Genomic DNA, 13,414 nt, shown 5'->3' with positions numbered 1-13,414 from the left:
GAGAAATAACCTAACTTCTCTGAGCCTGTGAAATGAGTCCCGTGAATGGTTATTTTGAAAATTGGATTAAACTAGGTAGAGTCTGTGTAGTAGGTGCTAGGTAAGTGGTAATTATTGTGACTGCGAAGGTGTTTGATGTGGTCATTGGTTTGCTTCTATGTGGGTTGATTCATATTTACTCACACCCTGCCAGACCAATCCATCTATGATAAGGTCCTGGCAGATCAGTCAGGAAATCAATCTCTGGGAACGTTCTCTCTGGCTCCCCTGAGATAGGTTTAGGGAATTGTCCCCTTCTTTTCCTAGTGGAAGGCAATATCCTTCCCTGCGTATCACCCCCCAGCCTTGACTTCTACGGATAGGCTTGGACCAGTCAGCTTGGCAGCTTGGTATGGGTCCTTCTCAGATTTGTATGGTGTTCTGTCCCAGGATATAGCAGGTCCCAGACAAAAGGGTATTCTTGGACTTCCAAAAACAGAATGGAGCTATGGAAGTCTGTCTCCTTTGGAACACTCGATTCCCAGAGGTCAATGACAAAGGGCATATCTTTGTTCTTAGGCCTGGCTTCAGGCTGCAAGAAGTCCCCCAAGGGCTAGGATAGGCTGCCACCTTGCTGGCATGGAGGAGAAATGATGATGTGTGTTGCTCAGTCGCCACTTGGGATTCCAAAGGCAGGAATTGAGTTTGGAACAGGGTGTTTTTGAGTGGGCGTCTCCCGTCTGAAAAGGGATAGGAAGCCTGACTGCCACCTGAGGAGGGCACCACAGGCCTCCTTATCCAACTTGGTGTTTTCTGGTGTTCAGCCACAGATCTAGGCTAGTTTCAAATGGATCTTTTGGGAGGTGTTGCGTAAACCAATTTTTTCCTAGTTGGAGCCTGGCCACTGATCTCTAAGGTATCCTTGTTCATGGTGAATGAGTGGCATTAGGTAGTTAGAAGTCAGGAAGGCACTAAGCAGAAAGGAGAGGTTGGAGTCCTGGGCAGCCTCAAGGAGGCACTCCCTGGAGTGGTCCAGCATGCCTGTGGGAAAGAAGTATATCTGACACAGGGGGTGGCTGAGGCCTGTATTTCTATTTTTCTGCCTTGAACTTACGGGCAGGCTGGCCTCGTGCAGGTGTTACCCTTCCTTAGGGGACCGGGAAGGGAAAAAGTGACACGTGTGTGTGTGTGTGTGTGTGTGTGTGTGTGTGTGAGAGAGAGAGAGAGAGAGAGAGAGAAAGAGGGAGAGGGGGAGAGAGGGGGGGAACCCCCCCCCCCCCCCGCGTGACCTGCAAGGGGCCATCTTTTGTTATGCTTCTCCTCTCCTCTTTACCCCAATAGTGTATTTTCTTTTCCTCCAGTCCTGGAAACCTGGTCTCTTTGGTTTTGTTCAGTTTTTTTTGTTTTGTTTTGTTTTTTTTTTCCTCCTGTAGGGCTGCTCCTACGCCACCTTTAGGCAGCCAGGCCTTTTGGCTGGAATTTGAAGCACTCACCCAAGTTGTGCTTGGGCCCACAGTGGGAACCTTGTATGGGTGGGTGCTTGGAAATTGGAGGTTTGCCTAAGGGAAGGGTGATTTGGGTTTTGAGTTGCTAGATGGTTGACTGCTAGTCTTGGGGAAGATGGGTAGGAGGAGAATGTTGGTACCCGGAGTAGACCCAGGGGATCTTGGAAGGGCCTTGCTTCCTGTATCACGTAGCCAACTTTTTAATCACCATCCTGATAATACCGGTGTGTTTGGCACACAGGTGTATGAGACAAAGGCAGGATGAGGGAGCTCATAGGTCCCATGGAGAACAGGGCAGGGAGGTTTGCTGGACCTTCCACACCTATCTGTTGCACCCACAGCTCCTTCTCTAGGATTCAGTTTTGCCATTTCCTGTCAGGTTGCTTGATGCTGTACTTATATAGAACTCGATTCAGCAAAAAAAGAAGGGTGCCTGGAGTTTTGAGGTTGAATCCCTTTCTACCTGTACTAAGGGGACTGCCCTACTGATGGCTGGCAAGAGGACATGGGGCGCTTGTCTGGGCATGAGACATACCATTTTAGTCTTCTCTCTCCCTGTCTCTATCTCTCTCCTTTTTTTTTTTTAATTTGCCCGTGCTTCACTGAGCCCCAGGTGTTTGCTGCAAACCTCTCTCAGCTGAGGGGTTGAGGGGACTATATGTGCATGCAAGTGAGAGTCCTCTGGCCTCTGTTCTAAAAGAAAGTGTGCAGAAGAGGCCGACAGGTTTTTTTTTTTTTTTTTTTTTTTTTTTTTTTTTTACTACCTCCCACTTCCATATGTATGCATGTGTGTGCGTGTACGAACACTGGTATCCTGGTGTAGTGCAAAGAGCCTTGGACTGGAGGTCAGAAGACATGGGTTCTAGTCTTGGCTCCGCCACTAAATCAGCATGTGATGTTGGAGAAACCGCATTTCTTCTCTGGGCCTCATTTTCCCCATTCATAAAATGAATGGGTTACTCAAGGTTCTTTTTACCACTCCCCAGGAGCTGAGGCTCTGGGGAGGAGAGGACTGTGCAAGGTTTGGGGAGGCCATCAGTGAGGGGCTCCCCATAGCCACCCTTTGGGTAGGACACAACAAGCTTAAACTTGGCAGGACAGAGTCACCCTCCCCACCCTTTTCATTATCTTTCCCTGACTTCCTTCCTCTCCAAATTCTCCCATTGGCCACCACAGTTGGGTATTCCATCACTTATCTCCCCTGTCCCCCCCACCCCCCACCCCCTGCCTCTTCCTGTACTGGGCAGGTGTTTGAGAGAGGACCCACAGGAAACCTTCCAGACTGGGTGAGTGATGCAGATTCTTGCTTTTCCCTGCAGTGTCTGTCTCAGGCCCTTTAAAGTGAGAGAACAGACGTTAAAGGCCCGAACCTTTAAATCCTGCTAGGATCGGAGCTGAGCTGCTGTGCATGTGTATTAGGTGGTGGGGTCAGCTTAAAATATCAAGTCTTAAGGACAATTCCTTTGGGGATAACATTTTCATTTTCATTTGAAAACCAGTTTAATTTTCCATATCAGTCTTATGAGGAAGCCAGGGCAAGTGTTCATATTCCTGCCTTACATGAGAAAACCGGCCCAGAAAGGTAAAAATCCCATAGCTCATAAGTAGTAGAGCTAGAACATGAACCAAAGTCTTCTGACTCCAGATCCTTTGTGCTCACCAGTAGTTCTAGCCTGTGTTCTATAGCACATGCCTGGGGAATAAGGAGTTAATGTTGATGTAGGGAGAGTTTGGGGTCAACTGTTTTGGGTCCCCTATCTCTATTTCTTGAAATCTAGGCACTGTACTGTTGAGAAGGACTTGGGAGAAATTTTCCAGGACATGTGCTTAGGGCATTGAGTATGGACTTGAGGGGCTGCTAGGGCCCTGTCGTGAATCCTGGGCAGTGGGTAGTGGGTTGGGTGTTTGCCAGGTTAAAGAGTCGGGTGGCCAGAGGTCTGGGGAGGCACGAATGGGATACTGAGCCGCTTGTGGTACCCTCTGGTCTTACACTCTGCTGGAATAACCCAACTCCCTTTCCCCTCTGTAACTCCCCCCCCCTCCCCCAGGACTGGCAGCCACCCTTTGCTGTAGAAGTGGACAACTTCAGGTTTACACCCCGAATCCAGAGGCTGAATGAACTAGAGGTGAGAAGACTAGCAGCTGATGGCGGGATTGGGCGAATGAATACCTGAGCTCTGATCCCACTTCCCTCATTCCTTCTCAGGCTAAGGTACTTTACCCGACTTGGCCTTTATTCTCTCTTCTGTGAAGTTGCATGGAGGTCATGGAGGAAGCTTTAGAGCTCTGTATATAACCAAGAGCAGGAGCATTTAGCATCTCCAGTCTGATAGCTCAAAGACTGGGTATCTCCGTTTCCCTAAAGGTTTGCTACTTCTGAGACTCCTGTCGGCTAATGTACCATACCTGAGTCAACAAAAGGGAAATGGGTTGGCTGAGCCCTTTCTTTCTTGGCCAGCTGAGTGTGGCCTCATTATCCAATTCATCCACAGCACTGTGCTTCCTTCTATGGGGCTTGATAAGGTGGGACATGAGGTGGATAGGCAGAAACAACACAAGAACTGGTCTGTATTGAGGCTAGAGTGGTTATAAATTTGAACAGGGGTTAGGCAGACAGGCTTTTCCCTCTCCCTTTTGTTCTGTACAGGAAGTCCAGGCCCTTTGCATGGATAGGGGAAGTTCTCCACTAAGGGCTTGAGAATGCCCTGGGGGTAATGAGAGTGGGTGCTTTGAAGCCAGTTCCAGGGAGGATCCTGGAGTTTCCCACAGAAGATGTAGTTTACAAGTTTGCTACCACTATTCAGTCATTGTTATATATCCACAAACCTTACTAGATGTCCTGGGGAGAGGGCGTATTAGGGCCAACTGGAAACCCATGACCTAAAGCCTTACTTGTTTCTAGACCACAGTTCCTCAGCCTTGACACTATTGACATCTTGGCCCAGATAATTTTTTGTTGTGGGGGGACTGTCCGATATATTGTAGGATATTTGTCAGCACTCCGACTTCTACCTGTTAGATGCCAGTAATATCTTTTCCCAGTTACAGCAACCAAAAATATCTCCAGGCATTGCTAAATGTCTCCTGTGGTGGGAGTAGGGGGCAAAATTGTTCTCCTCATTGAGAACCACTATTCTAGAGTCTGTCTGTATGCTGTCCTGGTCAGACCAAAAGTCCTCTCATGAAGGGGTTATAAGTTCCTTAAAGAAATGGATCTGAAAAAAAAAAAAAAAAAAAAAAAAAGAAATGCATCTGACTAGGTCTGTGAAGGTACAGCTAAGTGCTATATGATGTTACCTAGTATGGGACAAGAGTAGGATTTTTTAGAGGTACTGTGCTGGCTAATGATGAGGAAGAGCAAGGATGAGGCCAAGATTAGAAAGCTAAGTGGTTAAAGTGGAGGGAGTAGAGTTCCTGGCCTCTTCCAGGTTCTCATAGCTAAAGAGCCATAGTTTGTTTATTTCTACAAACAGACCTTAGTTTTCCCCATCTATGAAATAGAACTGTTTCTATTCCTCTAATAGGATCCAAGCAAGGTGGAGAATGGTAAGGACTCTAGTTCTCCCTAGAATCAGGCCCTCCGACCAGTGCAAGGTGTTTCTAGACTTGGGGCTTTGGAGAGTCTTTCTTGGGCCACTGAAATTTCAGGGAAGCATGGTACATGCCTTGTTCCCAGGATCCTTGGCCCTCAGCAAGTCCTGGTTTGGCCAGGTCCCAGCGCCGCTTTGGTACACTATCTTAGTTCTTCAGGCCAGTCTGCCTCCAGCATATACTCTCAACCATCAAGCCCCCACGGGACAAGTTTGGTGGTGCATAAGAAGAGGTAAATGTGCTCTTTTGGAGCCTTCAATCTCTGAAACATGCCAAGAACTTAGATGTAGTTTTGGATATTCCAGAAGGCCTCCATTGTTTTTCTTGTAAGTCCACCCTTCTGGGGTAAGTGGACTGGGCAATTATTTTATTTTCCTTTTATAATCAGTAGATGGAGATCCAGAGAGTAGAACCAATTTGTTCAAGGCTATACAGCAAATCAGCAGGGAACGGCTAAAACTTACTTGACATTTGGGTCTCTTGGTACCTGCTGTTTGACTTAAGGCAACAGAGGCTCTCTGTAGAAGAGATGATGATACACAACCCTGACAGAGATTGAGAGGGTGTGTATGTAAAGCTTTGGCCTTGTGCCGTGACCTTCTCTGTTGGGCTTTTCCTATTGACGGTGGCAGAGATGAGAGAGGTGGGCTAAGCACTGCCTACACTTTGGGACCCATTTCATGGGAGAAACCCTGGATGGTGAGCTGCTCTGTATGCCCTTTCAACTCTTCTAAAATTAGGCCAGAAGACAGGGGTCAGGTGGAGGGGGAGGCCAGCCTCTTTGAGCCATTTCTTTTCCAGGCCCAAACAAGAGTGAAGCTGAACTACTTGGACCAGATTGCCAAATTCTGGGAAATCCAGGGCTCCTCCTTAAAGATTCCCAATGTAGAACGGCGGATCTTGGACCTCTACAGCCTCAGCAAAGTAAGAAAAGGTTTTTCTCAAAACCCTCCCTACCCCTTAATATCCTTGATACTCTGGGGACTCCCTTGGTTTGGATATTAGATCTCTAGGCTGCAGTGGAAGGGGCACAGTCTGGTAACACATGTGTCACCAGAACTTCTTGGCATCTCTTACTGCAATCTGAATCTGATCGGTGGTGGTAGGAGGAGGGGTTAGCCCCCAGTGAGGTAAGGGGCTGGAGTTGTCCTCATCACCCTTTCTGCAGGCCTACTCCCTTATGTACATACACACAGCACATCCACATCCCTTCCTGCTTGTCCCTGCAGATCGTGGTGGAGGAAGGTGGCTATGAAGCCATCTGCAAAGACCGTCGGTGGGCCCGGGTGGCCCAGCGCCTCAACTACCCACCAGGCAAAAACATAGGCTCCCTGCTACGCTCCCACTATGAACGCATCGTTTACCCCTATGAGATGTACCAGTCTGGAGCCAACCTGGTGGTAAGGATGCCAGGCTGGGGTGGAAGAAGGCTTTCCCCCACACCAGATGCAGATTTCTCATACTTGCTCTTAATGGAACTGGTTCAGTGGGCTGGAGACCTGGGAGCTAGACTCTACCCTTTTCTAGTGATGCTTATACTCTTCCCATACTGCCCAGGGTCACACGTCTTGGGGTCGCCCACAGAATGAGCCTACTATCCAATATGTGACAAGGTTTTAACTGATAAAGGAATAGGAGGGAGAGACATTTTGGGCTGGAGAGGTCTGGGAAAAAATGGCATCTGATTTAGTTAGGGAGGTGGTTGTGGGAGGTGGTTTGAAAGTGGAATGACATAAGCAAAGGTAAGAGAAGAATTCTCAAAGTGTGTGCTGGTGTCGTTGATAACGACCAGTGGAACAGGGCCTGTTGTTGCGGGTCAGGCAGGTGCAGCTCCACAACTTTGTTTGCCATCAGGTAAGGATAGAGAGGAGTCACTGATGGTGGCCGGGGCCCCGTTCCCTGACCCTTACTCGTCACTTGTCCCCAGCAGTGCAACACACGTCCATTTGATAATGAGGAAAAGGACAAGGAGTACAAACCCCACAGTATCCCCCTTCGACAGTCTGTCCAGCCTTCCAAGTTCAATAGCTATGGCCGGCGGGCCAAGAGGCTGCAGCCTGATGTGAGTACTCCACTTCTAACTTAGAGCTTTGGGGGTGGTGATGGGAGTCCACAAAGTTCTGACCAGAGTTCTGTTCCCTGTTTTACTCTCCCTTCACTCTATTTTCCTGAGTTCCGAGCAGTGGTGTGCCCCCCCCCCACCCCCCCCCACCCCGGTTTCTTGATCTTTCTCCTTCACTCTCAGCTGAACTTCTGAGCTGTGTCTTGATCTGCTCATTCACTGTCTTTTTCTGTGTCTGCCTTTTTTTCTTACCTGTCTTGTTCTTTCCAGACTCACTCTGCTCCTAGGGCTAGAGCTCTTTTCCCTCATACCTCTATCCTAGCTTGAGGCAGCAGCTTATGTGCCAGGTATTGTTCTAGGCACTGGGGGATACAAGAAGGAACAAGATGGACATTGTCCCTGGGCTCACCGGAGCATGTTGTATAGTAGGTAATATTAGTCACTGCCATCTACTGGTAGTGCCAGACACTGTTAGATTTCTCTCTCTGTGTTCTCCCCAAGCCCCTTTGTGAACCTCCTTGGAAGGTAGGACTTAATATTCTCATTTTACAGTTGGGAAAGCTGAAATTCCACCTTAATTTCTTTCCAAGAGAGAGCTAATGGGGGAGCTCACTTAACCCTAGTCTCCAAAAAGCAGCCGGCCTGCTTCTGACTCCTGGCATGAGCTCAAGCAATATATAGTCCAAGCTATCATTCTTTTAGGTTGGAGCAGTTTGCCTCAGATAGAAGACTTAATTCATTTCCTTTTTTTCCCCTCCCAGCCGGAACCCACGGAGGAAGACATTGAAAAGAATCCGGAGCTGAAGAAGCTGCAGATCTATGGGGCAGGCCCCAAGATGATGGGCCTGGGCCTCATGGCCAAGGATAAGACATTGCGGAAGAAAGGTGAGGCCTGACAGGCTGGGGCAGTGTGAAGGATGGCCTCACCTGGGGAGAGGAGGCGGGGCCCTGACTGTTCTAGACCTGTACTTTAGAGCCACTCTTCCCTCTCCCAGATAAGGAAGGGCCTGAGTGTCCCCCCACCGTAGTGGTGAAGGAGGAGTCAGGCGGGGATGTGAAGGTGGAGTCAACCTCACCTAAGACCTTCCTGGAGAGCAAGGAGGAGCTGAGTCACAGCCCAGAGCCGTGCACCAAGATGACCATGAGACTGCGGAGGAACCACAGCAATGCCCAGTTTGTAAGGACCCAGCCCTGACTTCCTAATGCTCTGCTTCTCATCCCTTCAGCGAGCATTTCCCCAGCATGGCTCTGGACCAGGTTGCATTAAGCAGAAAAGTGGGCCTGGTGGGCCCTGCCCTCAGGTAGCTCACTTAATTGGGGAACCAAGGCCAACTCACATGGAACAAAGGACGAGAAAGGGTGATCAAGTGCTGTCAACATGAAGTGCTGGAAGGGTCCAGAGAAGGAGGCTCCCTCCATTGCTTCAGGATAAAGGCTAAGCTCCTCATTATCATGCATGATCCAGTCCCTGCTGACCTCTAGCCTCATTCCCCAGCACTGCCCACCTCACTCCTCTGCTATAGCCACACTGAACTACTTATAGGTATGTTCATTTTTTCCCCTGAGATGCACCATGCTCTCTTTCCCCCATCCCTTTGTACCTGCTATCTCTTCTACCTGGAAGAGTTTCCCTGTGCTCTCCCCCATAGCCAGACTTTAGTTTGCCTGCAGGTTTTAGTCAGTTTCAAATGTCATTGTCAGGTATCACCTTTTCAGTGAAGTCATTCCTCAAAGCTATTCTCCTTATCTCCAGCTGATTTGAGTGCTCCCTTCTCTAGGCTCCCCTGGTACCCTCTATAGACTGATAGTGGCAGTTTCCACACTACCCTTTAATTTTTATGAATATATGTCTCTGGAATACCATGTGCCTTTAGAAGGCAGATGTCATGTCTTATTCATTGCTGTATTTCAGAGTCCAGCACAGTGTTGAACATGTAAGTGCTCAGTGTTTACTGAATTAATAAAAATGGGAGATTTCATGACTGAATGATAAAGACTGCTCTCACAGCTCTACCAGTTTTTTGGGGGGAGATGGTATGTGCATATAGTTAAACTCCAAAACTAGCACGATTAGCCTGTAACAGAGCTGTGAATGATCTAGCCAGCAGGCACGGTGGGTTTCTAATGGAGAGCTCTGTGGACTAGGGTGCTGTCTGGAGGACAGGGCTTTGATGAACCGTTGCCTCCTTTTCCTGGCAGATTGAGTCATATGTGTGCCGGATGTGTTCCCGAGGAGATGAGGATGACAAGCTTCTGCTGTGTGATGGCTGTGATGACAACTACCACATCTTCTGCCTGCTGCCTCCTCTGCCTGAGATTCCCAAGGGTGTCTGGCGGTGCCCAAAGTGTGTCATGGCGGTAAGGCCCTCCCAGCCTCACTTCACGTCTGCCTCATAGGGTATTCTTGCCTTCCTTCATCAGGCCTTATTGACAAACTTCCTAGCTCAGCCACAATTCAATGTTTTAGAACCCTGGGGAGGCCAGGCTGGGCAGAGTTTGGGGAGAGAGAAGAGGAGACCTAGCCTTTGCTTGTGTCCCCCTGGGAGCCGCCAGACTACCTGGGGAGGTGAGAGTCATAATTGGATGGATCCTTTGCCGATGTAGAGTCATGTGCTAAATTATGTGTTAGAAACTCTGAGGTGTAGAAGTTCAGAGGAAAGGAAAATGACAAAAGGTAGCAATCAGGAAAGGTGACAGGAATGAGATTTGGAGGATAGGAATATGAAGGAAAAATTGTTCTTTTAATTTCCAAGCTTTTTATTCTTTGGTGTTTTTTTTTTGTTTTGTTTTGTTTTGTTTTGTTTTTTTAAGAAAGCTTGGAAAATAGGCAAATTACCTATCATTTCACCACCTAGAGACAGCCATTGTTAATAATCTGGTATATTTTCTTCTCATCTTTTCATTATTGCGAAACTATCTTTAACAAGTTTGGGCTCTTATTACATATTTTCATTTGCTGTCTTATAATCATTTTTCTATGTTGTTACATTTATTCATGGGCAGTGATTTGTTTTTTCTTGTAGGGGAGGGTCCATCATATGGGTATAGTCCTTAGTTCATTTTCCTTTTGTTTTGGTAATTTCATTAGTTTGTAGTGATAATAAGCTTTAACTGGAAGAGGTGGGCAGGCTTTGTAAACTTGGGATGGAGGCGTGCTGGAGCAAGGATGTTTGGGGAGGATGCACCTTAGGGTAAGAGGGGCGGTAAGGAGAGCACCTAAAGCAGCAGTGAGGGCTGAGAGGTCCAGTAAGTCTGCCAGGTCCGTTCCATTAGCTTGCTTCCTTCATCCAAATTCTGGGCACTCATCTACATTTTTCTCTGGGTTTCTGGAGAGCAGATATTGATGGTCTTTTGTCTTATCTTAGGGACTCAAATGTGGCCCTAGAGACCAGGTATGTGTGTATGCACACATATACACACAGCTGAGAAAAGAGACCAGGGCAGTGCATAAAGGCCTTGGAAATGGTGGGAATTCCTTCAGGAAGGAGTTTGGATACCAGGAGCATCATAGACAGTGAAGGCTGTCAGCTCTACTTGGCTCTAAGTGGTTCTGGTCCAGCAGACCAGATTGACATTGATTTTTCCAGACATGAGTGAATCTAACTCTGGGATACATACAGCTCTCACCTAAAACCATGAACATAGGTACAAAGCAAGGTAGTCTTACGTCCTGTCTTCTGAAACAGTCTAACGAACAGGAATAGTGTAGAAGCTAGTGCCTTTGACTTCCATCCTCTGAGTTACTGGAATATTCAGCGCCATTTTCCCAGGCTTGTAGTTCCAGTCTGGGCATAAGAAAGTTTCCTTAGGCACCCTGTTTAAACTCCCTGTTTTAAGCTCAAGAGGAAAACACGGTGGCAGAGGAACATAGGATAGCATATCTAAGTCAGAGTTCATGATTTCGATGGTAGAGTCCTAAAGGAAGAGAAGAGCAAAAGCACAGCAACAGTGCCTGTGGGGAATGAAAAGACTAAGCCACAGCACTGGGAAAAAAAGGTGGAGCTATAAAGTGAGGCCTGCCTCAGGGGCCTTGAGTGCAGACCTAGGGCTCTTCTTCCTCCCTGCTCCTATCCCATATTCCAGCTCCGCTCCTTAGGGTTTTCCACCTCTGTACCCTCTGCTGTGGTGACATGTTCTCCTTTGGGTTTCAGGAGTGTAAGCGCCCCCCTGAAGCCTTTGGCTTTGAGCAGGCTACCCGGGAATACACTCTGCAGAGCTTTGGCGAGATGGCTGACTCCTTTAAAGCCGATTACTTCAACATGCCTGTGCACGTAGGTGACGGAGGGCTGAGGTAGCATCAGGGCTATGGTCATAGATGTTGGTGCCTGAGAGGCTTGGCTCTCTTGGGTCATTGGGGCCAGGATGTGGTGGGCCACAGTCATCTGCTACCCCTGTTCCCCAGATGGTGCCTACAGAACTCGTGGAGAAGGAGTTCTGGCGGCTGGTGAACAGCATTGAAGAGGATGTGACCGTCGAGTATGGGGCTGACATCCATTCCAAAGAATTTGGTAGCGGTTTCCCTGTCAGTGATAATAAGCGGCACCTAACTCCAGAGGAGGAGGTGAGTGGGTGATTCACGGTTATGTCAGCTGTGTGAGTTTCAGCAGGTCATTTAGTATCTCTGTTGGGGTAGGGGGTAATTATACCTGCTTCAAATGGTTGCTGTGAGATGTAGATAAGATGGTATATGTAGAAAACAGCCCGATGATCTGGTATGACATCTCTAGCCATGAGATGGCTATTTCTTTCTAGAACGAGGATAGTATCTACCTTACAAATTTGTTACAAGAACTAAATGAGAAGGTGTATGAAATACTTGGCAGGGTACCTGGCTCATTCATAAGAAGAGTCCAGTGACTGGTATTGTATGTGTAGGAAAAAATGAGGGCCCAGGCCTACCTCAAGAGAAGGGTGCATTTTGGTCTAGAGCAGGGGCTTTTAGCTTGCAGATATTTTGGTGGGTGAGTATTTCTATAAAACTTCCTAAAATCGAATGGAATTGAAATCTTGTATGTATGCATTTGGCTAGTCGGGGTGGGTAGGAGGTGGAGAAAGTCTATGGTATCTCAGATGTGTCAAAAGGTCTGTGACCTCAAAATTAAGGTTCCCTGGGCTAAAGATCTCAGCTCTGTAGCATAACCCTCATCCCCTTTCCACAAATACCCAACCTGACAGGAGTATGCTACCAGTGGTTGGAACCTGAATGTGATGCCAGTGTTGGAGCAGTCTGTACTGTGCCACATCAATGCGGATATTTCTGGCATGAAGGTGCCCTGGCTGTATGTGGGCATGGTCTTTTCAGCCTTTTGCTGGCATATTGAGGATCACTGGAGTTACTCCATTAACTACCTCCATTGGTGAGTGGGGCCCCTGGGAAGCCAGGGAGGCAGAGTAGGTTCCCTCAGGACCATGTGCATGACCACCATGTGTCCCCTTTCCATGTGACCAGGGGTGAGCCGAAGACCTGGTATGGGGTACCCTCACTTGCAGCAGAACATTTGGAAGAGGTGATGAAGAAGCTGACACCTGAGCTCTTTGATAGCCAGCCTGACCTCCTGCACCAACTTGTCACCCTCATGAATCCCAACACCCTCATGTCCCATGGTGTGCCGGTGAGTGCTCAGGAAACAGGAACAAGGGGTAGGAATGATGTAGCGATGTCCTTTGTGGTGGTGGTAATGGTGGTGGTGGTGGTGGTGATCATCCAGAATTTACCCCTGCCTCTTTCTCATTCCTTTTCTATCTTAATTTGACAACTCTAGAGACTGTACATAATAGTGGTTAGATAGGCAATGTGGTGGTGAGCCCTCTGGACCTTGTGTTTGAGGGCAACACCTCAGGATGGCTTCTTTTCATGTCTGTATTCTAGCCAGTGGAAGAGGGAAATGGGAAAAGGACAGGGCAAGACAAGTCTCCTTATTTTTAAAGTCTTACATCATTTCCATTCATCTTCTGTTAGTCACACCTTAGTCACATGGCCACATCTAGCTGCAAGGAGAACTGGAAAATGTGATTTTTATTCTGAATGGTCACATTCCAGTTACAAATTCATATTGTTGTGAAAGAAGGTAAGAATGAATATTGGGGGATAACTAGCTGTCTTTGACATGTAGCACTTCTGGGAGCAATGGGTGCTTTTATTTATTTATTTATTTATTTATTTATTTATTTATTTATTTTTACTTATGTAACAAGTCAGGAGTTCTATGGTAGTAATTATTTTGTAACATCTAAGTGTATTAAGTCAACATGTTGTACATTTTAAACTTATACAGTA

The 13,414-nt window shown here is 47.6% G+C and overlaps 1 protein-coding gene across 10 annotated transcripts in view; it reads left to right on the top strand.

The window, feature by feature from the left end:
- KDM5C (lysine demethylase 5C) overlaps positions 1-13,414 on the top strand; it is a 32,039-nt gene that overhangs the window by 1,159 nt on the left and 17,466 nt on the right. For 3 of the 10 annotated variants that reach the window (XM_025468570.3, XM_025468566.3, XM_025468563.3), the window contains exons 2-12: positions 3,533-3,610; positions 5,877-5,999; positions 6,305-6,475; positions 7,003-7,137; positions 7,899-8,022; positions 8,133-8,314; positions 9,337-9,495; positions 11,289-11,408; positions 11,540-11,698; positions 12,313-12,494; positions 12,587-12,749. In XM_025468570.3, the coding sequence (XP_025324355.1) occupies positions 3,533-3,610; positions 5,877-5,999; positions 6,305-6,475; positions 7,003-7,137; positions 7,899-8,022; positions 8,133-8,314; positions 9,337-9,495; positions 11,289-11,408; positions 11,540-11,698; positions 12,313-12,494; positions 12,587-12,749 (1,596 nt within the window). The remainder of the gene's footprint in view (positions 1-3,532; positions 3,611-5,876; positions 6,000-6,304; positions 6,476-7,002; positions 7,138-7,898; positions 8,023-8,132; positions 8,315-9,336; positions 9,496-11,288; positions 11,409-11,539; positions 11,699-12,312; positions 12,495-12,586; positions 12,750-13,414) is intronic. The other 7 variants (XM_025468567.3, XM_025468565.3, XM_025468572.3 and 4 more) reach the window with 4 other exon arrangements.

The sequence above is a fragment of the Canis lupus genome, chromosome X, assembly GCF_003254725.2.
Source record: "Canis lupus dingo isolate Sandy chromosome X, ASM325472v2, whole genome shotgun sequence".
NCBI lineage: Eukaryota > Metazoa > Chordata > Mammalia > Carnivora > Canidae > Canis > Canis lupus.
Note: the sequence above shows the minus strand (reverse complement) of the source record. Positions and strands in the feature narration are given on the sequence as shown.